We start from the raw sequence: 25,880 nt of genomic DNA, 5'->3' as shown, positions 1-25,880 counted from the left end.
CACAGATGATACAGCTCTTACACACTCAGCCATGGGAACACTTGTACTTGATAAGCATAGTATTACATTTATGACTTACCAATAGCAAAACCAACACCTAAGGTTGGAACAATCAGACCATAGATGTTTTTGGCAAATGGAACCTAGAACAGAACAGATTTACGAAAATGTATATTTATGTTTATTCAGTTTGAATTTATTCATTTATATTGGAGTGTAAACAACAAACATTTTCCATTCGGGAGCGATGCTGGCTGCTTTTTGATATAAGCATTGAAATCACTGTGAATTCAGACTCCCATTGGCAGAATGAGGGATGAATGAATTTGGAGAGTCATGAGATATAGAACAGGTGGATAATCTGGATCATTTGGACAATCTGGATGTTTTCTACCCTAGAAAAACAGTTCCAACCCTCTCTATGCTTTTTTGTACATTAAAATCCTAACCTGGCTTTGAGAATATAAACCTTTTAGACTTAGTGTACATATAATGCTTTACATTCTGCATGTAGTGAATCTACTGTTGTGTTTCTACTGGCTGAAAAATGTAAAATATTTCAGTACTGATGCATCTTAATATGTATATGAATTATTAGATATTATACAACAAGTAGAGCCAGGCAATCTGATTGGTCAACATTTAGAACGTGATGAAATCGGTGAAATCAGCATGTGCTCATCACTAAAAATATTACTCCCCCATTTCCATGGCAACATTGTAACTTCCAGAGCGGAGTCAGAAACCAGTAGGCTACAATATTGATTCATCGATAATTTTGTTCATTTTGATTCATATAGTGGATCTAGATGGTTTTGATGAATGGTTGGAGGAGGATGAGAAGAACACAAAAGCAAAAACAAATGACAGATATGTCGCATTGTCATTGCTCTATAACTGTTATTGGAAATGTTTGGATCACATCAGTTGTGCTGGTGAGTGTTCGCGGTGTGAAGTTGGCGGACGTAGGAGCTAAATCTGTCTATGGAACATTGATTATAGTCAGCAGATATCTTAGTTACAACAAGATTGAACTAGCAAGGCAGTTTCGTGTTCATATGTACAGCCTTTATTCAGTTTGAGAAATCCACAATATCTCTACAAAGCATTAACATTAGCTCAAGTTGGCTGACTCAACAGGGACTAGAAATTCTCTGTTGCTAGGTTGTTTATTACACGACAGGGTGAGCTTTACCGTGATTGGCCCTTCAGTGATGCAGCCGGGTGCTAATAACAATGGTAAAGCTCACCCTGTCGTGTTAAAGGGGTTGGATTTTTAAGCTAAAAATCCAAAATGGCTGCTCCGTGGACCAACAGTTGTGAAAACTGTGGTAATATACAGTTATATGCACTTCTGTCTTATTTGTGTCTCACTAAATAAGTCGTACATACAGTCCTGTAACTTCTATCTGTGGACTTGTTGCTATGCTGTTTGTATGCACAAAAAAACTGTTATAAACTGGCAGTGCTAACACTGGCTAACCTGGCTAGAGCTAATGAAAACAATGAAAATCTGACTCGTAAATGGAACACATTCAACTCGGGTCTAGTCTATATCCTTATCCACGACGTTCCACTTTAGGGATTGCTCTGGTGCCGCTGGAAATTCCGCTGGATTTCAGTCTTTTCGGCCAAATGTCCGTCCCCTTCCTCTGTCTTTGTGAGGACTATGGTTAACTGCTCCTCAGATCTCTGCAGGGTAAATCCAGACAGCTAGCTAGACTATCTGTCCAATCTGAGTTTTCTGTTGCACGACTAAAACTACTTTTGAACATACATATGTTTCACCAAAACAAGTTCTGTCCCGAGGCTATTTTGCAGTAGCCTGGCTCCGCCCTCCTGCTTACTTCCGCTCAATTTTCATTTCCCTTCAGTACTCCGTCTGGGTTTGTGGTATATTCTTTGGTTTACTCCGGTCAAATATTTGTAGGTCCAATCAGTGAACAGAGGGAGTGGCTGAGAACGATGACATTGAGGACATGCTCTAGAAAGATGTGAGCGAAGCCATTCGGTCCCTTGTGGCAACGCTGCAGAATATCCAGAAGTTAAAGCCCGAGCAAGAACAATCTTTGCTGAGTTGTGTTGGGGGCCATGATGTTGTGGCCCTCCTCCCCACGGGGTTCAGGAACAGTTTGATTTTCCAGCTCGCTCTGTTAGTGGTGAAGGAGTTGGCTAAGGCTAATGCTAGCGATGCTAATGCTAAATATAAGCCAATAGTTGTTGTCGGTCTCCCCTCTTGTTGCACATGCGCATGACATACGTCACGACCAAACGTTAGTGATTGGTTATGGCAGATCCAGAGTGGCTCTGGGCAGATCCAATAGTTTTAAACTTCAACAGTGCAGTGCAACAATGGAGAGAGGCCAGACTCTCTGGACAAATGAAATGTACCAGAGTCTGGTAGGACCAGGCTAATTTTGCAGAGGCACCGGGCCAAGACGATTGTGATTGGTTTAAAGAAATGCCAATAAACCAGAGCACGTTTTTTTCCTATCCCATAATGTTGTGTGGACTAGCCAGACCTTCCTCCGCAGCGCTGTAGAGGAAGGTCTGGCAAAGCGAGACTATCTCGAGGGCGACGTCACTCCCAGCTTCTGCTTCAGAGTTCCGAGGTAAATGGAACACATTATTATTACACACCACACAAATCCTCTTTAGAGTTCAGTTTATTTTAAGCAGCAACATTTCTGCTAGTGACCCTCCAGTGCTGAAATATCTGATATCTGAATTCCCACTAATGGTGTAGTTGTCAGCCTTATACTTACACATATTACACTGACTCCAACCAGCACTATTCCAATGAGAGCACAAAGCCATCTGTCAGGGAGAGAAGCCAGGGTCAGTGTTATCAAAATGAAAACACTTTTACAAAGATCAACTACAATAGTCTTTGCTTAAAGTTAGAAAATAATGTATGTTTTTCATGTATATAACACATATGTACATACGTATGTTTAATATTATATTTTACCTCCTTACTTAGTGTACATAAACATAACTCATGAAATACTGTAAATCACTTTTTCATAACAGAGTTATGTACACTCTCCCACCCAATATCATCAATATATCACAGATGTTGCTTAATGAGCTGGGGAGTGTAACAAATCTCTATAATCATAATGTGTATTTATTATTTTGGCCAGTACTTTTTATTGGCAGCCCATGGCAAATGATATAAGTTGGGATAAGTTTCTAATATAACAGGAAATTACCATTATGACTTACCAGAAAATGATACTGAAGTTCCCCTCACCATTCAAAACATTCCCCTTTTTCTTTCAGGTAATACAGCCATGAATTCTACATATGGTACTTTTTGTGTAAGAACCACCAATTAGCACTGCAGAAACTCCTATGTTAGTGGTGGAATGTTGGGGAAAAAAAAGAAATTGTGACATAGCCCATAGTGTATTTCCAGAAGGCTTTGGAGGAAGGGCTTAAATCTATTGGTTACACTATGTGTATTGGCCCTATTAAAGCTTTAGTTTGTAACTTTTTTATATCATATATATATATATATATAATATTTATATATTTTGCACGGTCATGGAAGTCATGTATAATGTGCACGTGCCGTCAGTTTTGTTGTCATTACTTAGAATTCCTCATGGGGGTGGCAGATACTATGCACTATAGCTTTAAAGGAATAAGGTCATTTATTCTATTTGATGGTCTTGAACCTATTCACGTGCGGAAATAGATATCACAGAGAGCAAGAGAGAGAGCGAGAGTGCGAGGGAGAGAGAGAGAGAGAGGGAGAGAGAGATAGATCATTTCTTTCCTTACCTCCCCATCTTGTGCGCCAACGTGCCGTAGATGTAGGTTCCAATAAGGTAGGAGATGGACGCTGGTAAGAAAGCGACGCCTGGACCACAGACAGACACATACAGAGAGAGAGAGAGAGAGAGAGAGAGAGAGAGAAAGAGATGAGTTGTATTGCCCATTTTTAATGAGCTGAACTCAAAGATCTAAGACTTTTTATATGTACACAAAAGACTTATTTCTCTCAAATATGTTCACAAATCTGTCTAAATCTGTTAGTGAGCACTTCTCCTTTGCCGAGAAAATCCATCCACCTCACAGGTGTGGCATATCAAGCAGGCAGGTCACTCTAAAATGTGCAGTTTTACTGTACTGAGGTGGTTTGGGGGGGTCCGAAAACCAGTCAGTAAAAAAAAAAAGAAGTTGCTGGATATTGGCAGGACCTGGAACACGCTGTCATATACGCCGATCCAGAGCATCCCAAACATGCTCAATGGGTGGCATGTCCGGTGAGTATACTGGCCATATAAGAACTGGGATGTTTTCAGTTTCCAGGAATGGTGTACAGATCCTTGCAACATAGGGCCGTGCATTATCATGCTGCAACATGAGGTGATGGTCCTGGATGAATGGCACAACAATAGGCCTCAGGATCTTGTCACGGTATCTCTGCATTCAAAATGCCATCAATGAAATGCCCCTGTGTTTGTTGTCCATAACATACGCCTGCCCATACCATAACCCCACTGCAACCATGGGCCACTCGATCCACAATGTTAACATCAGCTAACCGCTCACCCACACAAAGCAATACACGCTATTCCATTTGCCCTGTACAGTTGTAAACCGGGATTCAACCATGGAAAGAACACCTCTCCAAAGTGCCAGACGCCATCGAATGTGAGCATTTGCCCACTCAAGTTGGTTACGACGATGAACTGCAGTCAGGTCGAGACCTTGATGAGGACGACGAGCATGCAGATGAGCTTCCCTGAGATGGTTTGTGCAGAAATTCGGTGCAAAAGAGAAGTGCTCACTAACAGATTTAGACAGATTTATGAACAATATTTGAGAGAAATAGGTCTTTTGTGTACATAGAAATAGTCTTAGATCTTTGAGTTCAGCTCATAAAAAATGGGGGCAAAAACAAACGTGTTTATAATTTTGTTGAGTGTATATAATGTCATTGAGAAAATGTGCAGCAATGACTGACGATATTAATCTGTAAAAATGTAAAAAATAGTAACCAGGGAAACTGATTATCACTCTTAGCAAAGGAGAGCCAATGTGTTTTTGCATTAAGGGTTTTAAATTATTTTTTTCTGAAAAGTGAAACATGATCATTTGGGGTTTCTGTCTGTATTATAAGATAAATATGTATGTACCAGTACTTTAATAATTTCTAGTAAATTTTAAGCTTTTTGTCTTTTCAAAAATATGACTATTATTTTGTTAGGGTAGCACAAGGCTTTTCTTAGCAGCAAAGGAGATCTGTTGACCCCGACTATAGACGGGCAAGTGAAAGAACAGTTTGAAGAACTCCTGAACCTGACTGTACTGTATGCCCTTTGTGAAGAGAGCCTTGGATGCATTTTCAATGCCACATGCTGGTAGAGTACTATCAGCCCAGTCTCATGGCAGTTTGTGAAATGGTCACTTTATTGAATCTATTGATTTGTGTACTGAACACGTTAATGTCGTTATTTTGAAGTGGTGAGCACGAATTTTAAATTAATGTATTTCAATGGGAAGCATATTTTGTGATCACAGAACGATTACGGTAGCGAGTAGTATTGATAAGGCAAAAAGCAGTTCCTTTCCGCGTTATTCACTTCCTAACCACAACTGTCCCGTTGTTGTCAGCGTCTCCTGCGTGTGACGGTTCCTTTCCCTGTTCTTCTTTTCCTAACCACAACCGTCCCGTTGTTGTCAGCGTCTCCTGCGTGTGACGGTTCCTTTCCCTGTTCTTCTTTTCCTAACCACAACCGTCCCGTTGTTGTGGCCATCGTGTGGCATTTAATTGCCCTGTTGTTGCGTGCCACAGAGACCGAGGATCGTGTCCCGCGTGTGGCGGTCCGTCCCGTTGTAGCTGGCGTGTGGCGTTTCATTTCCCCGTTATTGCGTCCCCCAGAGCAGCCCAGTGTCATGGCAGTTCATGAAATGCTCACGTTCGAAAATCGTGACCTGTACATGAAATAAACGAGAAAATTGTGACCTGTACACGGATCAATAAATTAAAATAACGTGACCATTTCACGAACTGGCGTGAGACCGGGTTGGTACTATGGACTGTCACATGGGTGGGGGAATGGAAGGTGTGTCAAATATGGTGATATCACACTGCTCAGCCTTCTCTTGAAGGCTTCAGCCTGGGTGCCAGAACAGAAACCGCTGGATAACTATTGAACCTCAGATTCAGGGCCCTGTTTCTTTGTACAGGCATAACTGAGTTTGCTCAATTTGATTGTTGATAACTTGACAAAAGTCTGGATTTTTCACTTCTTCAGAAGTAGCTTAATTCAGAACTGTTGTCAGGTCAACAAGTCTTTAAGCCCAAACCTTCACAAGTGCAGGCTTAAGTGTGGTACACATCATATGGGATGAATCGTAGCGATGGCAAAGATTCCCATGTTTACGACTTGCGAGTGTTCACATCGTGGGACTACTCGAGATTATATGATCACAGAGATGGTTGAGTGGGGGTAAACATATTGTGCATTGACAATATATTATATCCATTACATTGAAGGACAAACTTTATTAATATAATTTAATATATTATTATTAGGGCTGTCAGCATTAACGCGTTAATCGCAATGCGCTTAAGGGTCGAGCATAATGCGTTCATTTTTTTTTTAATCGTATTAATCGCATGCCGCCATTTATTAATTTATTTTCACTTCACTCAGCTTTGCGTCGTGCCTAACAGGATACTATTTTGCCGTACTTCCTCCTAACACATCCTGCTGCTGCAGGAATAGCAACGCCGATTTTGGTGCCTCATTCTGGTTCCACTGATATGTCTGCTCTTCTCTCTGCTGCTCTGAAACAGACGTTACAGGAAACACAAACACCGCTGCACATGACGCTAGTTAACACTATACTCAACAGCAGCTAACGTTAGCCTACCGCTAGCTAGTTAACACTATACTCAACAGCAGCTAACGTTAGCCTACCGCTAGCTAGTAGCTGGATTAAACACGGTTAAAATGCTGACAGCTAACACTAAACGGTGTAAAGTGTGACTGTGTTTTACTGTAGAGGATTCAGTCGGAGAAACAACACAGACGGTGCGTTCAATGAAACTGGTAAACTACAGCCTCGTGGTGCATTCAAAGTTGTTGTTAAATTCAAATGTGTGACTAGATTAAATATATAATAAACAAATACAAATCTTAAAATCAAGTTCATAAAGTCACTTTCTTTGCATTCATTTTATTCCCAATCAAGATCCACTGGTAATAATGGCTTTCCATTGTTAATATGTACTTAAAACAGTTCTGAAATGCAAAATAATACAATTTTAATCATGTGATAAAACATGCGATTAACAAACATGCGAATGGCCAACAATTAATCGCGATTAAGAAAATGTAATCGTTTGACAGCCCTAATTATTATTATAATATATCATTATATTGTTTACAACACACAGCATGGCTTTTAATAATATTTTAAGGGGGACAACCCTGAGATGGGGTAGGTCCTGACCCTCCCGCAATTTCATTAGTTAAGGCTGATTTATAGTCCTGAGGAGGCTCCACGCAGAGCTTTCGCCGTAGCCTACGTAAGTGGCCTGAAGTTTGTACTTATGCGTTGGTGTGTTTGTGATCTCTTCAAGAGAATATCAGAGCCGACATGTGTGTATGTGTGTGTGTGTGTGTGTGTGTGTGTGTGTGTGTGTGTGTGTGTGAGAGAGCGTGTGTGTGTGTGTGTGTGTGTGTGTGTGTGTGTGAGAGAGTGAGTAGACACTCTACGTAGGGTCATAGTGAGAGAAACAAAGTGTCTCCCTGTCTCCCTCTCTGACAATGTTCACTCTGATGTAAAATATCAAAAAATATATAATTTTTTCAAGTTTTCCCAGGTGGATTTTAAAATGAATGGAAATCACTTGTCTAGAAGGGATGGAAACATCTTAGAAATTCTGAAGCACTATGCTTTGGAAAATGGTTTCCAGTAATGTACAGTACATATGATTTTTGTAATAGAGGCTAAACAATGCAAAACACGTATACAGCCCTTTAATGTTCAGTTTTTGTTGACACTGTCATAGAGGTGTAAATGAAATCATATGTTTTAGCATACAGGTCATAGTGGTGGTGTTGTTCTGGACTGCATCATATTCACAGGTGTTATAATAATAATCTGGCCCCCTCATCTGTGTAAATGGAAAGGACCAAAAATTTGAAACACAGTATAATACATAGTGTCATGCGACACCTGTAACTATGAACTCAATAAAACACATATAATTGATTTGAATTGAAACATTTCCGACAATGTCAACAAATAATTACCATTTGTGTGGGTTCTCCCATTTTGAAGTACTGACTGAATTTCTTTTTAACATTTAGGTGCTATAGCGACATATACTGTGTGTATTTTCTTAGTGAGTACTGAAGAGAGCATTGTAAATACCTAGCTGCCATTTACTGGAACACATGGTCTCCATCATCCAGATTGGCAGCGTTGGCTCCATCATGGCAACGGCCATATTTCCAAAACAAATGGCACCTGGGGAGGAAGATTGAGCATAAGTGGACAAAGTGTCAATTATATATATATATATATATCTCAGGTAGAGTCCGTTTGACCTGCTAGGATTGTGAAACTTGTTGTGTTTCTCCACTGTTTGACATTTTGTTCATAATGACTGTTGGCCTGTGTTCATATCATGCCTGTCTGTCTCTGCAGAAGATCACCACCTTGTCACAGTGAGAAGGCTTGTGTTTCCCTGTGTTGTCGCTCCTGGCAACAGCTTAAACTTGGAGGCGCATGAAAGGAAGGAATGGTCAGTCTAAACTTAACCCAGGTAGTGTGTTGTTACTGGGCACCTGTAGTCATGGCCTCCCCTCGATCCCGGCCTCCTCCGGCCACATGTCAAAGTGTCCTTGAACAAGACACTGAACGCAAGTTGTTCCCTGGGCACTGTACTGTCCACTGCTACTAATTCTTAGGATGGGTTAAATGCAGGGATTGAATTTCACTACATTGTACTGTATGATTGTATGTGACCAGTAATAAAAAAGTTTCAGATAGGATCAGATCTTTAGGGGGGCTCAGCTCCTAATGAGAATGTGACACGGATACAGTGCCTTGCAAAAGTATTTGCCTCCCCTGCTAAATCACAAATTTCACTGGATAACAATGAATATATGTATGTATTATTATAACAGAGGATAAATGCAAAATATTGACCATATGAAAAAACTACGAAAGTCCTTTTATGCACTACCAGAATCGATAATGAAGAGTAAACAATAAAAAATAAAACTTTCCTTGACTGGGTTACAGGTGCATAGCATTGGCGACAGCGACACAGGATATTAAACCTGTTTCTTTGAACCTGTAAGTGTTTGCCCTCTGTCACTAACAGACACGTTTGCAAACTCTAACTTGAAGCATTAAATTAATTTTAAAAAAATAAAATTTGTTTTTTATTATTATAATTTGTAGGGGGGCTGAGATGAAATTTAAGGGGGATGGAGCCCCCTAAAAAGGGTCTAAAATCACCACTGATCAGAACACGTAGGCAGTACAATCGGATTACCAATCAACTGTAGTTTTTTCGTCAGATCTGCGATCATATGTCTAACAGCCAAACCCCCAGACGGCTAGACAAATGTTAAACCCAAACATGCAGTGAGGGTGAATTGAGAAAATCTAGAAGCGGCCCCTGTTCGCAAGGTGCAATCCCCCCATCTCCTGTGAAAAGGCTGGGAACATGGAATCTGAGCGGGGCATGTTCTACTTGGATGCTCTACATGTCCTACTTCTGTCATGTCAGCTTATTGTTGCATGTGGCTGTAGTAATCCAACAACACAACAGTTGTAAAAGAAGCCATCATGATGAAAGAGAAGGCCTTTCAGGCTCGCCTAGCCTGGGTAACTTCTGAATCAGTACACAGGTATCTGGATGCAAGGAGGACTTCTGCCAAACCATCAGACAAGTCAGGAGTAGAAACAATGGCTTACGGTGCATTCAGACCAAAAAAACTATCCGGTGATTCTCCGCAGTGTTGGGAACTAACCCTAACCCTGGGGGGTACAGATTCAATTATTAGCAATTTATCAAATATGTTTTATCAATATTAATAAAGTCATGAATATGTGTAATAATAACTTTACTAAATTGACAATCAACAACAATCAAAACGGGGCACCACCCTGAACTCAGGGGCCAATAACTGAACTGTGAAAACAGTCTCAAAGGTGGTCTCTTTTAAATACAGATCTCAATTAATTTGATTAATTTGTCTTTGTAGCTTTAAAAGGGACAAACGAAGGGTGAAAGATCGAGCACTGACCTGTATAATCCAGCTGTTATTACAATACAATACACAAATAACCACAACAAGTTCTATAGGATTTATTTAACTTCAAAAATACTGATGGTCAATCAATAATTCTTCAATCATCCAAACTCTATCGACTTGTTACAGTTCTAGCAAACAAAACAGCAATCCAGCTTGTGTGTGTGTGTGGGTGTATGCAGGATAGGAGGAGGAAAAGGGGGGTTTAGCGGGGCCACGCGGTCAGGCTAACCACGCAAGGTTCAAGATGGCAGTCGGGGGGGACCGCCTGCTTTGAGGCTATTTGTAGTTTGGTACAAAGTCCCAAAATTAGATTAGATTCAACTTTAATTGTTGAATCTGGGCTGCAGCATATGCTGAATGTGTGCTCTCAGTATGGCCTTGATTATGACTTACAGTATAATGCTAAGAAAAGTCACATAATGATAGTTAGAAGCGACGAGGACAGGAAATCAACCTTTCCGACCTTTTATTTGTCAGATAGTCCTCTTGCTGTGTGTGAGGAAACTAAATATTTAGGTCATGTCATATCTGATGACTGGACAGATGACAAAGACCTCTACCAACAGCGCTGTAAAATTTACTCTCAAGCTAACATGCTTATAAGGAGTATCTCTATGTGCTCTGACTCTGTGAAGTGCTTTATGTTTAGAACCTACATCACACCCCTATATACTGCTCAATTAGAACCCACATCATACCCCTGTATACTGCTCAATTGTGGTCTAACTATAAGAAAAAGAGTATGCAGAGACTCAAGGTAGCATACAATGATGCAATGAGGCTGCTGCTCCGTGTCCCTAGGTGGCATAGTGCTAGTCATTTCTTTGTGTCCACAAGAGTGCCAACTTGTGAGGCACTTTTAAGACAACTGATGTTTAGTTTTATGTGTCGCCTGGACAAGTCAGAGAACCACATAACTGAAGCTCTAGTCAGCCCTCTGAAAAGCTGTTATAGATACACTTCTAGGTTAAGACGACATTGGTGCAATAGCTTGTATATCCTATAGGCTAATATGCAATTTTTATGTATTATTGTATATCCTGTAGGCTATGTATTTTTACATCTCTTTTTTTATACTATGCATATTGTATTATGTGTTATATGGACCTGTGTCTGCAATAAAGCTTTATATTGTGCAGTGTACAAAGTACAAAGACAATGAAATGCAGTTTGCGTCTAACCAGAAGTGCAAAAAAAGCAGAAAAGTGCAATGTGATATACAAAGTATAGACAGGTGGTGCATAGGCAGGACAAGAAGTAGGTAGTAGATGAATTGTCACCGGGATGCAGAGAAAGAGTTCAGTAGGGTGACAGCCGCAGGAAAGAAGCTTCCTCTGAACCTGCTGGTGAGGGTGTGGAGAGACCTGAAACGCCTCCCGGAGGGGAGTGGGGTGAACAGGCTGTGGTTGGGGTGAGAACAGTCTTTGATGATGCTGTGCGCCTTATGCAAGCATTGATTGCCCTTGATGGCCTTGATGGAGGGGAGTGAGGAACTGATGATACTCTGCAGTGCTTTCCGGGCGTGGACAAAGCAGTTGCCATACCAAACTGTGACACAGTTGGTGAGGATGCTTTCAATGGTGCAGCGGTATAAGTTCACCAGGATCTGAGGAGACAGGTGGACCTTCTTGAGTCTCCGCAGAAAGAAGAGACACTGGTGAGCCTTCTTGATCAGGGTAGAGGTGTTGAGGGTCCAAGAGAGGTCCTCAGAGATGCGGACACCCAGAAACTTGAAGCTGATGACACGCTCCACCTCAATCCCGTTGTTGAGAATGGAGGTGTGTGTGCTAGCTTTAGACTTCCTGAAGTCCACAATGAGCTCTTTGGTCTTCTTGGTGTTGAGAGCCAGGTTGTTGTCAGTGCACCACGATGTTAGGTGCTGGACCTCCTCCCTGTATGCCGTCTCATCATTGTTGCTGATGAGACCAATCACTGTAGCGTTGCAAACTTTACAATGGTGTTAGAGCCATGTACAGGTGTGCAGTCGTAGGAGAAGAGGGAGTAAAGGAGAGGGCTCAGCACACATCCCTGTGGTATGCCAGTGTTCAGGGTGATGGTTGAGGAGGTGTGATTATCTAACCTAACAGACTGAGGTCTGTCCAGTTACAGAGGGAGGTATTGATGCCCAGTTCACTGAGTTTGGTGATCAGTTTGGAGGGGATGATGGTGTTGAATGCTGAACTAAAGTCAATGAACAGCATTCTCACATAGGTGTTGCTATTGTCAAGATGGGACAGGGCAGAGTGAAGTGCCGTAGAGATGGCATCCTCTGTGCTCCTGTTCTGATGGTAGGTGAATTGGAAGGGGTCCAGTGAAGGTGGTAAGCAGGTCTTGAGATGGGCCAGGACCAGCCTCAAAATGGCTACTCCTAATGTTGAAATAGCGGGGAACCCAGCGAGACTTCAACACGTGTTACAGATAAAGAGGGGACACACCCCAGAGTGCTATTTTGGTGCCGAAATGGCGGTTGAAACTCTGTTACTTCTTGCGTGATTCTGGTAGCAGGTGAGGTCAGCTGTTTAAACAATGGACGCTTGTGTAAATGTGTGTGTGTCTGTGTATAGGGGAGGAAAGGAAGAGAGACAGAAAGGGAGGGAAAACATGATTGAGAGACAAAACCCTAGAAAATATTGATCCTCTGTGGTGGTGAAAATAATCACTCTCCTTGTTTACTCAAGATTCTAACCTAACGCAAAGTTACAGCCAAATCTAAGTGTTTGTTTAACGAGAGAGACTGTTATTTTCTGGCCCTTTCTGCGGGCTCACAGCTGACTCCGCGGTAACAATAATCACACACTCTGTCTCTACCCAGGTCTATGATAGCCTACATCTTTTATATCACAGCGCCGTGGTTGAGTGACGAAGGGGAGGATTATGGCTTTGCTTGTACTGTAATTAAACTTCTCCACGGCGGGAGGTAGCAGTTACAATTTCAACAACAACTTTCAACATTATCTTGATCAGTGATATTCTTCACAGCACTAATTGGGGACACAGCAGTCCGATCACATATTAATTGCAAAACAAATAGCAATAATAGCAATTACTCATTAATAAAATGCACACTGTCCTAAATCTGCCCAGAACTATATAAAGCCTCTTAATTTTGGTGTGCAGTCTGTTAGTTTTGTCTGGCGGATTTTCTGCGATGAACAGAACACAGGTTAACCTGTCGCCAGAGATTAACAAGCCTGCTCCGTCCAGGGCAGTGGAGTGGAAAACAGTCCAGACGATTTTGAAGAAAAGAACAGAGTGCGGTGTCCTCCTTTTCCTCGAAAACAGGGTTGATTTACCCTCTCTGCAGATTTGGTGAGATACTGGGTTTAGTGTCTGACTTGGATCCTTTCTTTTGTATCACAAAAGATACCCTCAGCTCACTCGGCCAGCGAATGATACTAGTTATTCTCGAACAGCGCGGAACGATGTGTCTTCTTACAGCAACGAATTACCAGTGAAGGGCTGTGAGAAGTGAGCGACGGGGGGCTTTTATTCCTGGTGCGCTCAAGGAACCTCAGCCAATGGGAAGACTCAGAGTTCCTGAAGGTGTGAAGACGCTGCTTGCAGTTCTTAGACCTTCCACCAGTCTGGCCACATTTTTCCTCGTGTTGAACGTGCTTTCTCCATTTTGAAAACTTTTTCACATGGAAGTGCTAAGTTTCCAGGCTTTGAGAATTCTGTGCAGGCCTCACCTTTGTCTGAGGCCATGTGTTAGGCCTCCTGTGCTCTCTTTGTCTTGCCGGTCACTGGCTCTTTGTTTAAAGTCAGGTTAAACACACTGTTTGGTTCCAACAGCAGGGTAGTGCGCCAGGGGAGTGTCTATGAAACGGCCCATTTGTGTGACTTCCTGTTGTGTTGTTAAACCCCTGATCGTTTATAGATAACAACGTTTCCGACCCCACCTGAAGACAGCTTCATTTCACAGGAGAGAGAGAAAGAAAAGAGAGGAGCGAGACACATCGAGTGCCTTGTTGTTGCAGGAAACATTCAGCTATTACACAAACTCCCGGGCAGTTCAGTGCTCGTCTTTCGTTTTTTACCCTCAAAGTTTCTTTCTTTTGGCAGCGATAAAAGCAGTGATGTTTCCTTTTCACTGTACAGGATTCTCACACCGCCTCAAAACCGGTGGGTTTGCGTTTCGCCAAAAGTTGAGTCGGTGTCATCTTTTCGGCACAGGTTCCCTGTGTTTTTTCGAGTTTCCCCCCTGCTGCAACCCCTGCCACAACCTAAACACACTACCCCCATTTGATTGTCGTGGACAGAATTTGAGCAGCTAACTACTGGGGAGCATCCAATTTTGTGATCTAAGGACTGCACTGTTTTGCTGATGATGTAGTTCTGCCTTCTTAATCGACCTGTGACCTCCAGTGCACATTGGGGCAGTTTGCAGCTGTTAGCTAACGTAAGCTAGCAGTTACTAGTCTTAGAATATGATACAGATGAAGTTGGAAATGTTTTGGCAAGGAAATGATTGGATATGACTGAATTTCCATTTGTAGTTGCATTATAGCTTTTGGATTTTGCTGAGGACAACTTTTAGAATTAAGTCATGTTAGCTAATGCTAGCTAACGTTAGCTAGCGCTAGTCTTAGCATAAAAATCTATTTTGAACTGATGTTTGGCAAGGATGTGACAGTATTTGTTGCTCTAATGGTGTTGTAATGTGTTTGTAGAGAGGAAAATGCCAGGTGGAGAGGGAAAAAAGAGATCACCTGCAGGATGGACTGAAGCAAGTAAAAAGGTGTGTGTGTGTGTGTGTGTGTGTGTGTGTGTTTGTGTCCTGGGGGGGATGCCTCAGACATTTTCCTTATGAAAGGTATACTGCAAGCTGATCTTTTTTGCCTCCCTTTAATTTGAATAAACCCATGCACATATTCTTGGGCAATTTTGAAAAGTAATTTGAATGTAGGGAAAACATGATAGGCTAGCCTACAACACTGGACAAATTGCCTTATCCTAGTCCTAGGCTACTGACTTTGTTTCCAAGTGTGCATATGTGGGTGTTCTGTTTAACTTAAAGGCTAATTTTTTTTTGCATTGTGCTTGCATTTTCTGTTTTAGATGCTCACAGCAGATGCCCAAGCTGTGCAACAGTTGCTGCGCTATGCGCCAGACAGGGCAGGTAGGACTGGACGACAAACCAGTCAGACGTGAGAGGACCATGAACTGTAAATATGCTAAAGAGGACAAATAAAGGAATAAGAGGCTAATAAAATGAATTTGTTTTTACCTTAAACAGTGTGGTCAGTGTTTTAGGCTACGCTATAGGCATACAAGCTTTCAAATGTTCCATCACTTTTTAACATCCTGGCTGTAGATAAAGCAGGATATTCATTATAGGCTATTTAATTTAGGGCATTACATTTTCGTATGCCTAACAATACTTTTCTATGGCTTAATAATGATTGAAATTCCATTGAAATCACGTTGATCCTTAGTTCAGTTGAAATTTCAAAATTGTTTCAATATTCCTGATAATTGAAATACCATTGAAATTCCGCTGATCTATGGACAGGATTTTAACGTTGTTTCAATATTAAAACAGGGTGCAAAATGATGTAGAATCAACATCAGAGTTTGATGTTGATTCAATGACTTAATGTTGACAACGGAATGTTGATTGAAAAACAACAGATTGATAAGGATTATTTTATAATTAAAGGTATGGGATGTAAAGGTATGTTCATTTAGGACCCGAAAAGCCTTTTGCTTATCCTACTCCCTTTTGGACAAGAGTATTTATTTAAGAGTATTTATTTATTTTGCATATTCTTTTACAGTGAAATACTTTTGTGTCTTGTATTTTAACTTTTTTGCTTATTCTTGTGTATGTTGTTCAAAATAAACTATTATTTTATTCCACCTTAGGAACAGGAAAAGGCGTTTGAGCCACTTAAGGTTGTTCTGGCATCTGATTATGATGCCCCCCGGATGCCTAATTGTAGATGGGTTCTAGGCACGCCCAATTAGGACAAGACCCACGTGGCAGGCACAGAACACATTGGAGGGATTATTTTTCCCATCTGGCCAGGGAACCTGTTGGGATCCCTCTGGAAAAAGCTTGAGGGGCCACAATAAGTGGATGGATGGCACTAAAGCAACTAATATGTGTGACAAAGAACATTGTTATTAAATGATACACTTACATCTAAACTGAGCTTAAAACACAGGTTTTCTGTAATAGTTTAATTTTAATTTATTACGCTAGTGCTACAAGTTGACACACACACACACACACACACACACACACACACACACACACACACACACACACACACTGAACACAGTATTGTTCACAGCGTTTTTCTCATGGATAGATAACTCTCTTTAACATGCCAAACCCACTTCACAACACAAGTCCAAGCCAAGCAAAGTGCTTTAGACAAAAAACAAGATGCAGGTCAGTTTCTCTCCCTGCTCTTCTCCCAACCCCATTATGAAAAGCAATATTCCACTGACGCTTCTCTAAGTGGGGTGACATTAGGTTTCTTCATAATACTGTGCTGCTATTATTTTCTTACCAGCTGCGATCAGAATGTATGGATCCTTCATTAACGTCAACAGCGGGGTCCCCTTCTGACTCTGTGAAGGACAAAGGCACAAGAACAACATTCTACATTAAATACAAAAAGCTTATACCATAGCCCTCAACCCAACCCACTTGTAAAAGACTCAGGTTACAAATCTCAGTGATGAAAAGCATTGTTATACTTCCTTTGTATGTTTGCACACACTGCCAACATCACCTTCAAGATAGTCTCGCTTTGCTAGACCTTCCTCCACAGCACCAGTGCAGGAGAAAAACCTGCACTGGTTTATTGCCATTTGTGAGACCAATCACAATCGTCTTGGGCGGCGCGAAGCGCTGGACGGAGCCACGGTGCCTCTGCAAAATAGTCTCAGGAAGGAACTTGTTTTGGTGGAACGTGTACGTTCAAAAGTAGTTTTAGTCGTGCAACAGAAAACTCAGATTAGTCAGATAGTCTAGCTAGCTGTCTGGATTTACCCTGCAGAGATCTGAGGAGCAGTTAACCATAGTTGGCAACACAAACAAAACGTAAAAGAGTGAAATCTGGCGGAATTTCCGGCAGCACCAGAGCAATCCTGGAAGAGGAAGGTTGTAGCTATAGACTACCTTTAAGTTAACCTCCTCCCAGTGAAATATAACCTTTGAGAACTACTCTAGTGTCTGGGTGTCATAGCACTGACTGAATTCATCGATTAATCCATCCATCTTTGTCCGCTTATCCGGTACCGGGTCGCGGGGGTAGCCGCTCCAGCAGGGGACCCCAAACTTCCCTTTCCCGAGCCACATTAACCAGCTCTGACTGGGGTATCCCGAGGCGTTCCCAGGCCAGGTTGCAGATATAATCCCTCCACCTAGTCCTGGGTCTTCCCCGAGGCCTCCTCCCAGCTGGACGTGCCTGGAACACCTTCCTAGGGAGGCGCCCAGGGGGCATCCTTACCAGATGCCCGAACCACCTCAACTGGCTCCTTTCGACGCGAAGGAGCAGCGGCTCTACTCCGAGCTCCTCACGGATGACTGAGCTTCTCACCCTATCTCTAAGGGAGACGTCAACTACCCTCCTGAGGAAACCCATTTCGGCCGCTTGTACCCTGGATCTTGTTCTTTCGGTCTTCATGACCATAGGTGAGGGTAGGAAGAAAAACTGACCAGTAGATTGAGAGCTTTGCCTTCTGGCTCAGCTCTCTTTTCGTAACAACGGTGCAATAAATTTAATGTAATACCGCACCCGCTGCGCCGATTCTCCGACCAATCTCCCGCTCCTTTGTCCCCTCACTCACGAACAAGACCCCAAGGTACTTGAACTCCTTCACTTGGGGTAAGGACTCATTCCCTACCTGGAGAAGGCACTCCATCGGTTTCCTGCTGAGAACCATGGCCTCCGATTTAGAGGTGCTGATCCTCATCCCAGCCGCTTCACACTCGGCTGCGAACCGATCCAGTGAGTGCTGAAGGTCACAGGCCGATGATGCCATCAGGACCACTTCATCTGCAAAAAGCAGCGATGAGATACCCAGCCCACCGAACTGCAACCCCTCTCCACCCCGACTACGCCTCGATATCCTGTCCATAAATACCACAAACAGGATTGGTGACAAAGCGCAGCCCTGGCGGAGGCCAACTCTCACCTGAAACGAGTCCGACTTACTGCCGAGAACCCGGACACAGCTCTCGCTTGGTTGTACAGAGATTGGATGGCCCTGAGAAGGGACCCCCTCACCCCGTATTCCCGCAGCACCTCCCACAGTAGCTCCCGGGAAACCCGGTCATATGCCTTCTCCAGATCCACAAAACACATGTAGACCGGTTGGGCATACTCCCAGGCTCCCTCCAGGATCCTTGCGAGAGTAAAGATCTGGTCCGTTGTTCCACGACCAGGACGGAATCCGCATTGTTCTTCTTCAACCTGAGGTTCGACTATCAACCGAACCCTCCTTTCCAGCACCTTGGAGTAGACTTTACCGGGGAGGCTGAGAAGTGTGATACCCCTGTAATTGGCACACACCCTCTGGTCCCCCTTTTTAAAAAGGGGAACTACCACCCCGGTCTGCCACTCCTTAGGCACCGTCCCAGACTTCCACGCAATGCTGAAGAGGCGTGTCAACCAAGACAACCCCTCCACACCCAGAGCTTTAAGCATTTCTGGACGGATCTCATCAATCCCTGGGGCTTTGCCACTGTGGAGTTGTTTAACTACCTCAGCAACTTCCACCAGGGAAATTGATGACAATCCCCCATCATCCTCCAGCTCTGCCTCTACCATAGAGGGCATATTAGTTGGATTTAGGAGTTCCTCAAAGTGCTCCTTCCACCGCCCTATTACCTCCTCAGTTGAGGTCAACAGCGTCCCACCCTTACTGTACACAGCTTGGATGGTTCCCCGCTTCCCCCTCCTGAGGTGGCGAACAGTTTTCCAGAAGCACCTTGGTGCCGACCGAAAGTCCTTCTCCATGTCTTCTCCGAACTTCTCCCACACCTGCTGCTTTGCCTCTTTCACGGCAGAGGCTGCAGCCTTTCGGGCCCTTCGGTACCTTGCAACTGCCTCTGGAGTCCTCTGGGATAACATATCCTGGAAAGACTCCTTCTTCAGTCGGACGGCTTCCCTGACCACCGGTGTCCACCACGGTGTTCGTGGGTTACCGCCCCTTGAGGCACCTAAGACCCTTAGACCACAGCTACTCGCCGCAGCTTCAGCAATGGAAACTTTGAACATTGTCCACTTGGGTTCAATGCCCCCAGCCTCCACAGGGATGCACGAAAAGCTCTGCCGGAGATGTGTGTTGAAAGTCTGTCGGACAGGGGCCACCGCCAGACGTTCCCAATTTACCCGCACTACCCGTTTGGGCGTACCAGGTCTGTCCAGAGTCTTCCCCCACCCCCTGACCCAACTCACCACCATATGGTGATCGGTTGACAGCTCCACCCCTCTCCTCACCCGAGTGTCGAAAACATACGACCTCAGATCAGATGAAACGATTATAAAATCGATCATTGACCTTTGGCCTAGGGTGCTCTGGTACCAAGTACACTTATGAGCATCTCTATGTTCGAACATGGTGTTCGTTATAGACAATCCATGACTAGCACAGAAGTCCAACAACAAACAAGCACTCTGGTTTAGATCAGGGAGGCCGTTTCTCCCAATCACGCCTCTCCATGTGTCTCCATCATTGCCCACGTGTGCGTTGAAGTCCCCCAGCAGAACTATGGAGTCCCCCACTGGAGCCCCATGCAGGACTCCACTCAAGGTCTACAAGAAGGCCGAATACTCCGAACTCTTGTTTGGTGCATATGCACAAACAACAGTCAGAGTTTTCCCCCCCCCACAACCCGCAAGCGTAGGGAGGCGACCCTCTCGTCCACCGGGTTAAACTCCAACGTAGCGGCGCTCAGCCGGGGGGCTTGTGAGTATTCTGAATTAATTTATGGATAATATTTGCAACAATATTTAATGTAATACTGTAATACCCTTGGATACACAAACTCTCCAATGACATTCTTTTCAGTGGGCAGATATGCAAGGCAAAGTAACCAAACACCTGTTAAATACATGCAAACTGGCTGACAGTACTACCTTGGTTTAAAAAACGTATGAATAAATAATTAAAAACAAATCAAATATAAGAAGAAAATAGAATTCAGTCAGTATTACAAAGACAAAATCAACCCTTTGTAATATTTGCAGGGGGGCCTTCAAATTACTGTTAATTTTTAAAAGTTTTTTCAAAAATGTAAATGTTATTAGCAAATATAAATCCCCACTGCTTACTGGCCTATATGTAAGGTAGTCACCAAGGCCATCCACAGATACAGTTCATCCTGAGGAGTTTCTGTGACACATGTATGTTTACCATCGAAACATGATTCATAAAATCATGCCAACAATTATTAGGCTATTTAAATAGCTTAGTATTCTAAGTTGTACTAAGCTACTACTTATATATAAGTTGTTGTAGGCCCAGTTTAAAATGCAACTTCATTTTATACAATATATGTAGTAGGGGTTCCCTGCTCCGTCTCTCCTTCAGTTCAGGGGTCCTTGGCTTAAAAAAACATTGAAGACCCCGGTAACACTTTATAATAACCACCATTAATAGATGGTAAATTGATAGTTAATTAATCTTTACTTAATTTTCATTTAACTGTTAGCAAACAGTAATTTTACTGTTAACAAACAATTAAATTATAATTAATATTGTTTACTAATTATTAGTAGTGCTGTAAACTAACAGTTTATTGTTACACACATTATATCCCTCATATACTATATTAGGTATCTAACTGACTACTATATTAATGATTAAAAAATGTTTGTAAACCTTTAAGAAACCATTTTTAAATCATCTATAAACATTACCGTTATATCGATAGATGGACCAGATATTCCTAACACGTTTGTTGAGGGTTACTAGTTGGTTTGTAAACCATCTATAAATAGTTTCTGGATGGTTATTATAAAGTTGCAACAGATGACTATAATACCTTGTTAAATAGTTAATAAATACTTTGTAAACCATCTATAAACATTATTTAGATAGATAGTTAATACTTTGTCAGTGGTTAGTAGTTGGTTTGTAAACAGTGGCTGGATGGTTATTATAAAGTTGCAACATATAAAATTATATATATATATATATATATATATATATATATATATATATATACACTTAGCACAAAAAGTAAGGAAATTTGTGTTTGGTAGATTGTTTCTCTGTGGTAACGATGCTTTTTGGCAATGAGTCATACCGTTGGAAAGCCTGTTTAGTTCCCTTTGAAATGGTGCCCCATTTGTAAGGAACATGCATTTGTGGGATGAGCAGCAGCGCTGAGTATGTGGGTTGCGCCCATGAACAATTTGCCAAATCTTCTCTGCCAATGCCATACAGCTTATTCTGCCATTGACTCGTTTGGTGTTTGGTGGATTGGATGATTGAAGTTTGAAGAAACAAGACATATTGGCAATTGATTCATTTCACAAACAGGAGCCTCAGTAGCGTGTGGAAGAACCATACACAGCCACAACAGCCTGGCACCGCCTCCTTATGCTGGTCACCAGCCTGGTCACACACTGCTGTGGGATGGCATCCCATTCTTCTCCCAGCATTTGTCGCAAGTCAGCCAACGTGGTTGTGTTGGTCACTCTGGCACGAACAGCATGCCCAAGCTGATCCCACAAGTGTTCAGTGGGGTTGAGGTCAGGACTGCTGGCAGGCCATTCCATCCTCTCCACTCCCACATTCTGGAAGTTGTCTCTGATAAATATGTATTTGATATATATATATATATATATATATATATATATATATATATATATATATGTATATATATATATATATAAAATTAAATATAATTATTTAATATGTTGCAACTTTATAATAACCATCCAGAAACTGTTTATAGACGGTTTACAAAACAACTAGTAACCCTCAACAAAGTGTTGCATCTATCGATGTAATGTTTAAAGATGATTTAAAAATGGTTTCTTAAAGGTTTACAAATATTTTGAATCATTACCCGATACCTAATATAGTATATGAGGGATATAATGTGTGTAACAATAAACTGTTAATTTACAGCACTACTAATAATTAAACATTATTAATAATAATTTAATAGTTTGTTAACAGTAAAATGACAATTAACTTAAGATGAATTAACTGTCAATTTACCATCTATTAATGATGGTTATTATAAAGTGTTACCAAGACCCCTGCCTTAAAGTAATAATCTTGAAGATTTTCCTTTAAATAAACGTCTGTTAAGTCACTATCTATCGTTGAATGAGGTAAAACAATGGTGATTACCATTATGCCCCACTGATGAAAGCCCTTGAATTTTCAATATTAAAATCTGGGTGTCTGTGGCATCGTTACCGGAAAAAAAATCACGTGGCGCACAGTTAGTGGCATCATTTCCATCACCCTGCAGAGGTTGGTCCACCAGAGAGGGTAGGCGGAGCTAGCGCAACAGACTTGCTCTTCAGCTGCCAACTGACTGACGTCACACAGGTGACACAGTTTAGATCTCTGGGAAGTGAGATCCCAAAACACACCTACAATTCGCGCTTAGCACCATAGGTTAACAGAGATCTTCCAGATTGTAACTTTTAAGAATTGCCATGGTATTTGGAGCTAATAAAAAGTCAAACACGTTATACATGTAAAACGGAGAATGAGATATACTGCTAAATATAAGCAGAATAACACTATCAGAGCCTAATAGGACTAATGTAGGTACCATTCACATTTTAACCGGTACCTGAAATATGGTGCCAGTACCCAATGATAGAGCCCTGCACGGGTTTAAAATCTAAGCCAAAATTTAAGCCAAGAGTCCCGACCAAACGCATCTAAATATGACGCCAAAGGACTAGACGCTAAAAGAGACTTTTGCGTCAGTAACAAACGTCAAAGGCCCCTGACCAAGCGTTGCTTTTGATACGCTGGGAGTAAGAATGTGTTGAACATGCAGGGTTTACTCTAAAAAGTTCCACATTCGGTACACAACCCTATTGTGCCTTGCTGCAAGCCTCTGTGGAGCCAAATTGATATGTCTGAGGCACCTGGGGCATTTTTTTTTAGAAATGCATTAGATGAAAAATACTGAAAAGGTGAAAGCATCTGCTAATTACCTCGTTGGCTTTGCTTCCATCAGCAGATCTGTTTGGCTAGTATTTCCGCTAATAGAGGGTTTTCACGACCCGTCATCAGACCAGAAGTCGCTATATTTGAGGTACTCCGCATCATAACAAAGCACAGGCACTGAAGTAGATCCCGAACGCCGTCAAGGAAAATGGTTAATTATTGCCGTGTTTTAGGTTGTACCAACAGGTCAGACCGAAAAAAAACATTTGGAATATTATCGACTTCCAAAAGTTATTAAAAACCAGGGAGAGGAATGCCAGAAGTTATCAGAGGAAAGGAGGCGCTTGTGGTTGGCAAAGCTCAACCAGGATCTACGAGGGAAAAATCTGTCTTGTTCGGTCTTTGAAATGAAAAAAAAACTATTGAGAGTCACTTGGCTACACCTTGAGTATCACAATGATATCATACAGTTAAGGTTAGGTTGATTAAAGATGTTATTGCATTACTTACTTTGGCCTTCACACGGGGTCGCCATGGATCCAAGAAGAGGGAGCCAACTCGTAGGGATCTGCACCGCCAGTAAACCGTAATTTCTTGAAATGTGGTCCAAGTCCTTCCCTATATGCCTTTTCATCTTGGACGCGATTTGATTGATTTGATTTAAAGTATTAAATTATCCAAAGCGCACAATACTCCATTACTCCATTCAGTTGTTCACACCGAGTGCCTCCAATATGCCCGTGCAGAACGTGATATCGGTGAAAACCCTCTATATATCAGATCATGTGTCATCCTGAAAAGAAGCACGAGAGCACTCTTTCTCTCGTTTCTGAAGCAGTCATTACTTAGTGTTCAAAAACTATTTCTAATGAGTTCATTGAAGCCACTGTGAAGTGCTTTTCACTCTCTTTAATTCTAATGGCCCCAACCACTTTGCTACAATTACGATTAAAACTCCATGCAGAGGAATAAGCATGGAGAAGCAGACAAATGTGACTGACATCCATGGGCTCTTCCATTGTTAAATCAGCCTTGAGTCATGGATCGGATCAATTTTCCGATCAGCACCAAAAAAGGGGTGACAATATATATTTTTAAATGCTTTCCATTTATTGCTTAAAGAATTGTCATAAAACCCAACACGTTCAAACTGGGGAGTCGTTTTTGTGCCTAAACTTAACTGTCATTGTGTTGCCTGTATCTTTTTACGGCAACCCTCCATTAAGTAACAGCGACAGCAAAAATGTATTTCACACTATTATTATGGTTAAACTTTGCAATTAATCCGCAGTTCACTCTGAATCATGAGTGTTGATTCATACGGACCACGGATCAACTATGATCCGTTACACCACTACTCCTTTCCTTGTACTTTTTTTCCAAATAGCCTTTCTAATTGGCTGTTCCCTGGTGCCTCTTGGCAGCCATTGTTAAAGACACCCATTGACTCCACAGATCAAAGAAAAGAGCCAGTAATGGTCTAACGGAAGATTACTTTAAATACTTCCAGTTCCCTTTGTTGCTCTCATTCAGGTCATGTGGGCTTATACAGGTTTAAGTCAGTCATTTTAACTTTAGCTTAAAATGGATTGCAGAATTGAAGTTTGGATCCTGAATGTTAAATTGTCCCTGAGTGTCCTTGTTTGCTTGGGTGAATGGCACTGTAAAGTATTTTTGCACTAGTGTCAGGTTAAAGGTTCTATATACAGTAAGTGCAGTCCATTTACCATTTACCAAAGGCCATGGATGTTTTGTTGCATGTCATCCACCTTCTCTGTTTCTCTCCACACTTCCTGTATGTATGATCCAATTTAGAAAAAAATGCCATAAAAAAATTCTTTGAAATGTTCTGCAGCTGTAAAGGTCATCCTAATGAAGTAATAAGCTTTAGGAAATGAATGATCATGCAAACAAACTCACCTCTGGTTCCACCTTGGTGGGCTGAAGAACAACAAGCTGCAGAGCTGTAAAGACACACATTGAATTAACTCAATGTAAGCCTTTGATATCTAAGATACAAAAATGTATGGAATTGTGTTCAACAATGTTGAGCTCACACATTATCTTTAACATTGCTTCTACAGTGACTATTCTTGGTTTGGATGTACAGTAAGAGACAATGTAACTGTACCTCCATCAAACAAAGCCAGGAAAGCCAGAATAAGGAAAGGAGCCGTCTTCCCAACAAACTCATACATCACACTGCCGAATGGGGGTCCAACTGTGGAGAAAACACTGCATGGTCAGTTATGGAGAGATCAACTTTAATATCACTGCAGTTAATGCAGCTTTTTAACCTAGCTTTTTAAGACAGCTCACGTTGCAACAAGTGTTTCAGGTTAGTTTTGAAAAACGTACCAGGAAAAACACGTTTTAAAATGAGATATTTGTATGGAATGAATACTAAAACCATGAAATATATGTTTTCACTTGTGTACTAAAAATGTTGGGGTGACAAGTTTCATGAAATGG

At 41.9% G+C, this 25,880-nt stretch overlaps 1 protein-coding gene across 1 annotated transcript in view; it reads right to left on the bottom strand.

The window, feature by feature from the left end:
* LOC144513524 (synaptic vesicular amine transporter-like) overlaps positions 1-25,880 on the bottom strand; it is a 44,834-nt gene that overhangs the window by 11,069 nt on the left and 7,885 nt on the right. Inside the window, exons 6-12 of the mRNA XM_078244620.1 lie at positions 25,540-25,629; positions 25,329-25,372; positions 16,820-16,880; positions 8,404-8,499; positions 3,790-3,868; positions 2,766-2,817; positions 80-143 (exon numbers count right to left, since the gene is read on the bottom strand). Of these exons, the coding sequence (XP_078100746.1) occupies positions 80-143; positions 2,766-2,817; positions 3,790-3,868; positions 8,404-8,499; positions 16,820-16,880; positions 25,329-25,372; positions 25,540-25,629 (486 nt within the window). The remainder of the gene's footprint in view (positions 1-79; positions 144-2,765; positions 2,818-3,789; positions 3,869-8,403; positions 8,500-16,819; positions 16,881-25,328; positions 25,373-25,539; positions 25,630-25,880) is intronic.

This window comes from Sander vitreus, unplaced genomic scaffold (genome assembly GCF_031162955.1).
Source record: "Sander vitreus isolate 19-12246 unplaced genomic scaffold, sanVit1 ctg270_0, whole genome shotgun sequence".
Classification (NCBI taxonomy): Eukaryota; Metazoa; Chordata; class Actinopteri; order Perciformes; family Percidae; genus Sander; species Sander vitreus.
The sequence above is the reverse complement of the archived record's forward strand: the minus strand, read 5'-3'. Positions and strand labels throughout refer to the sequence as shown.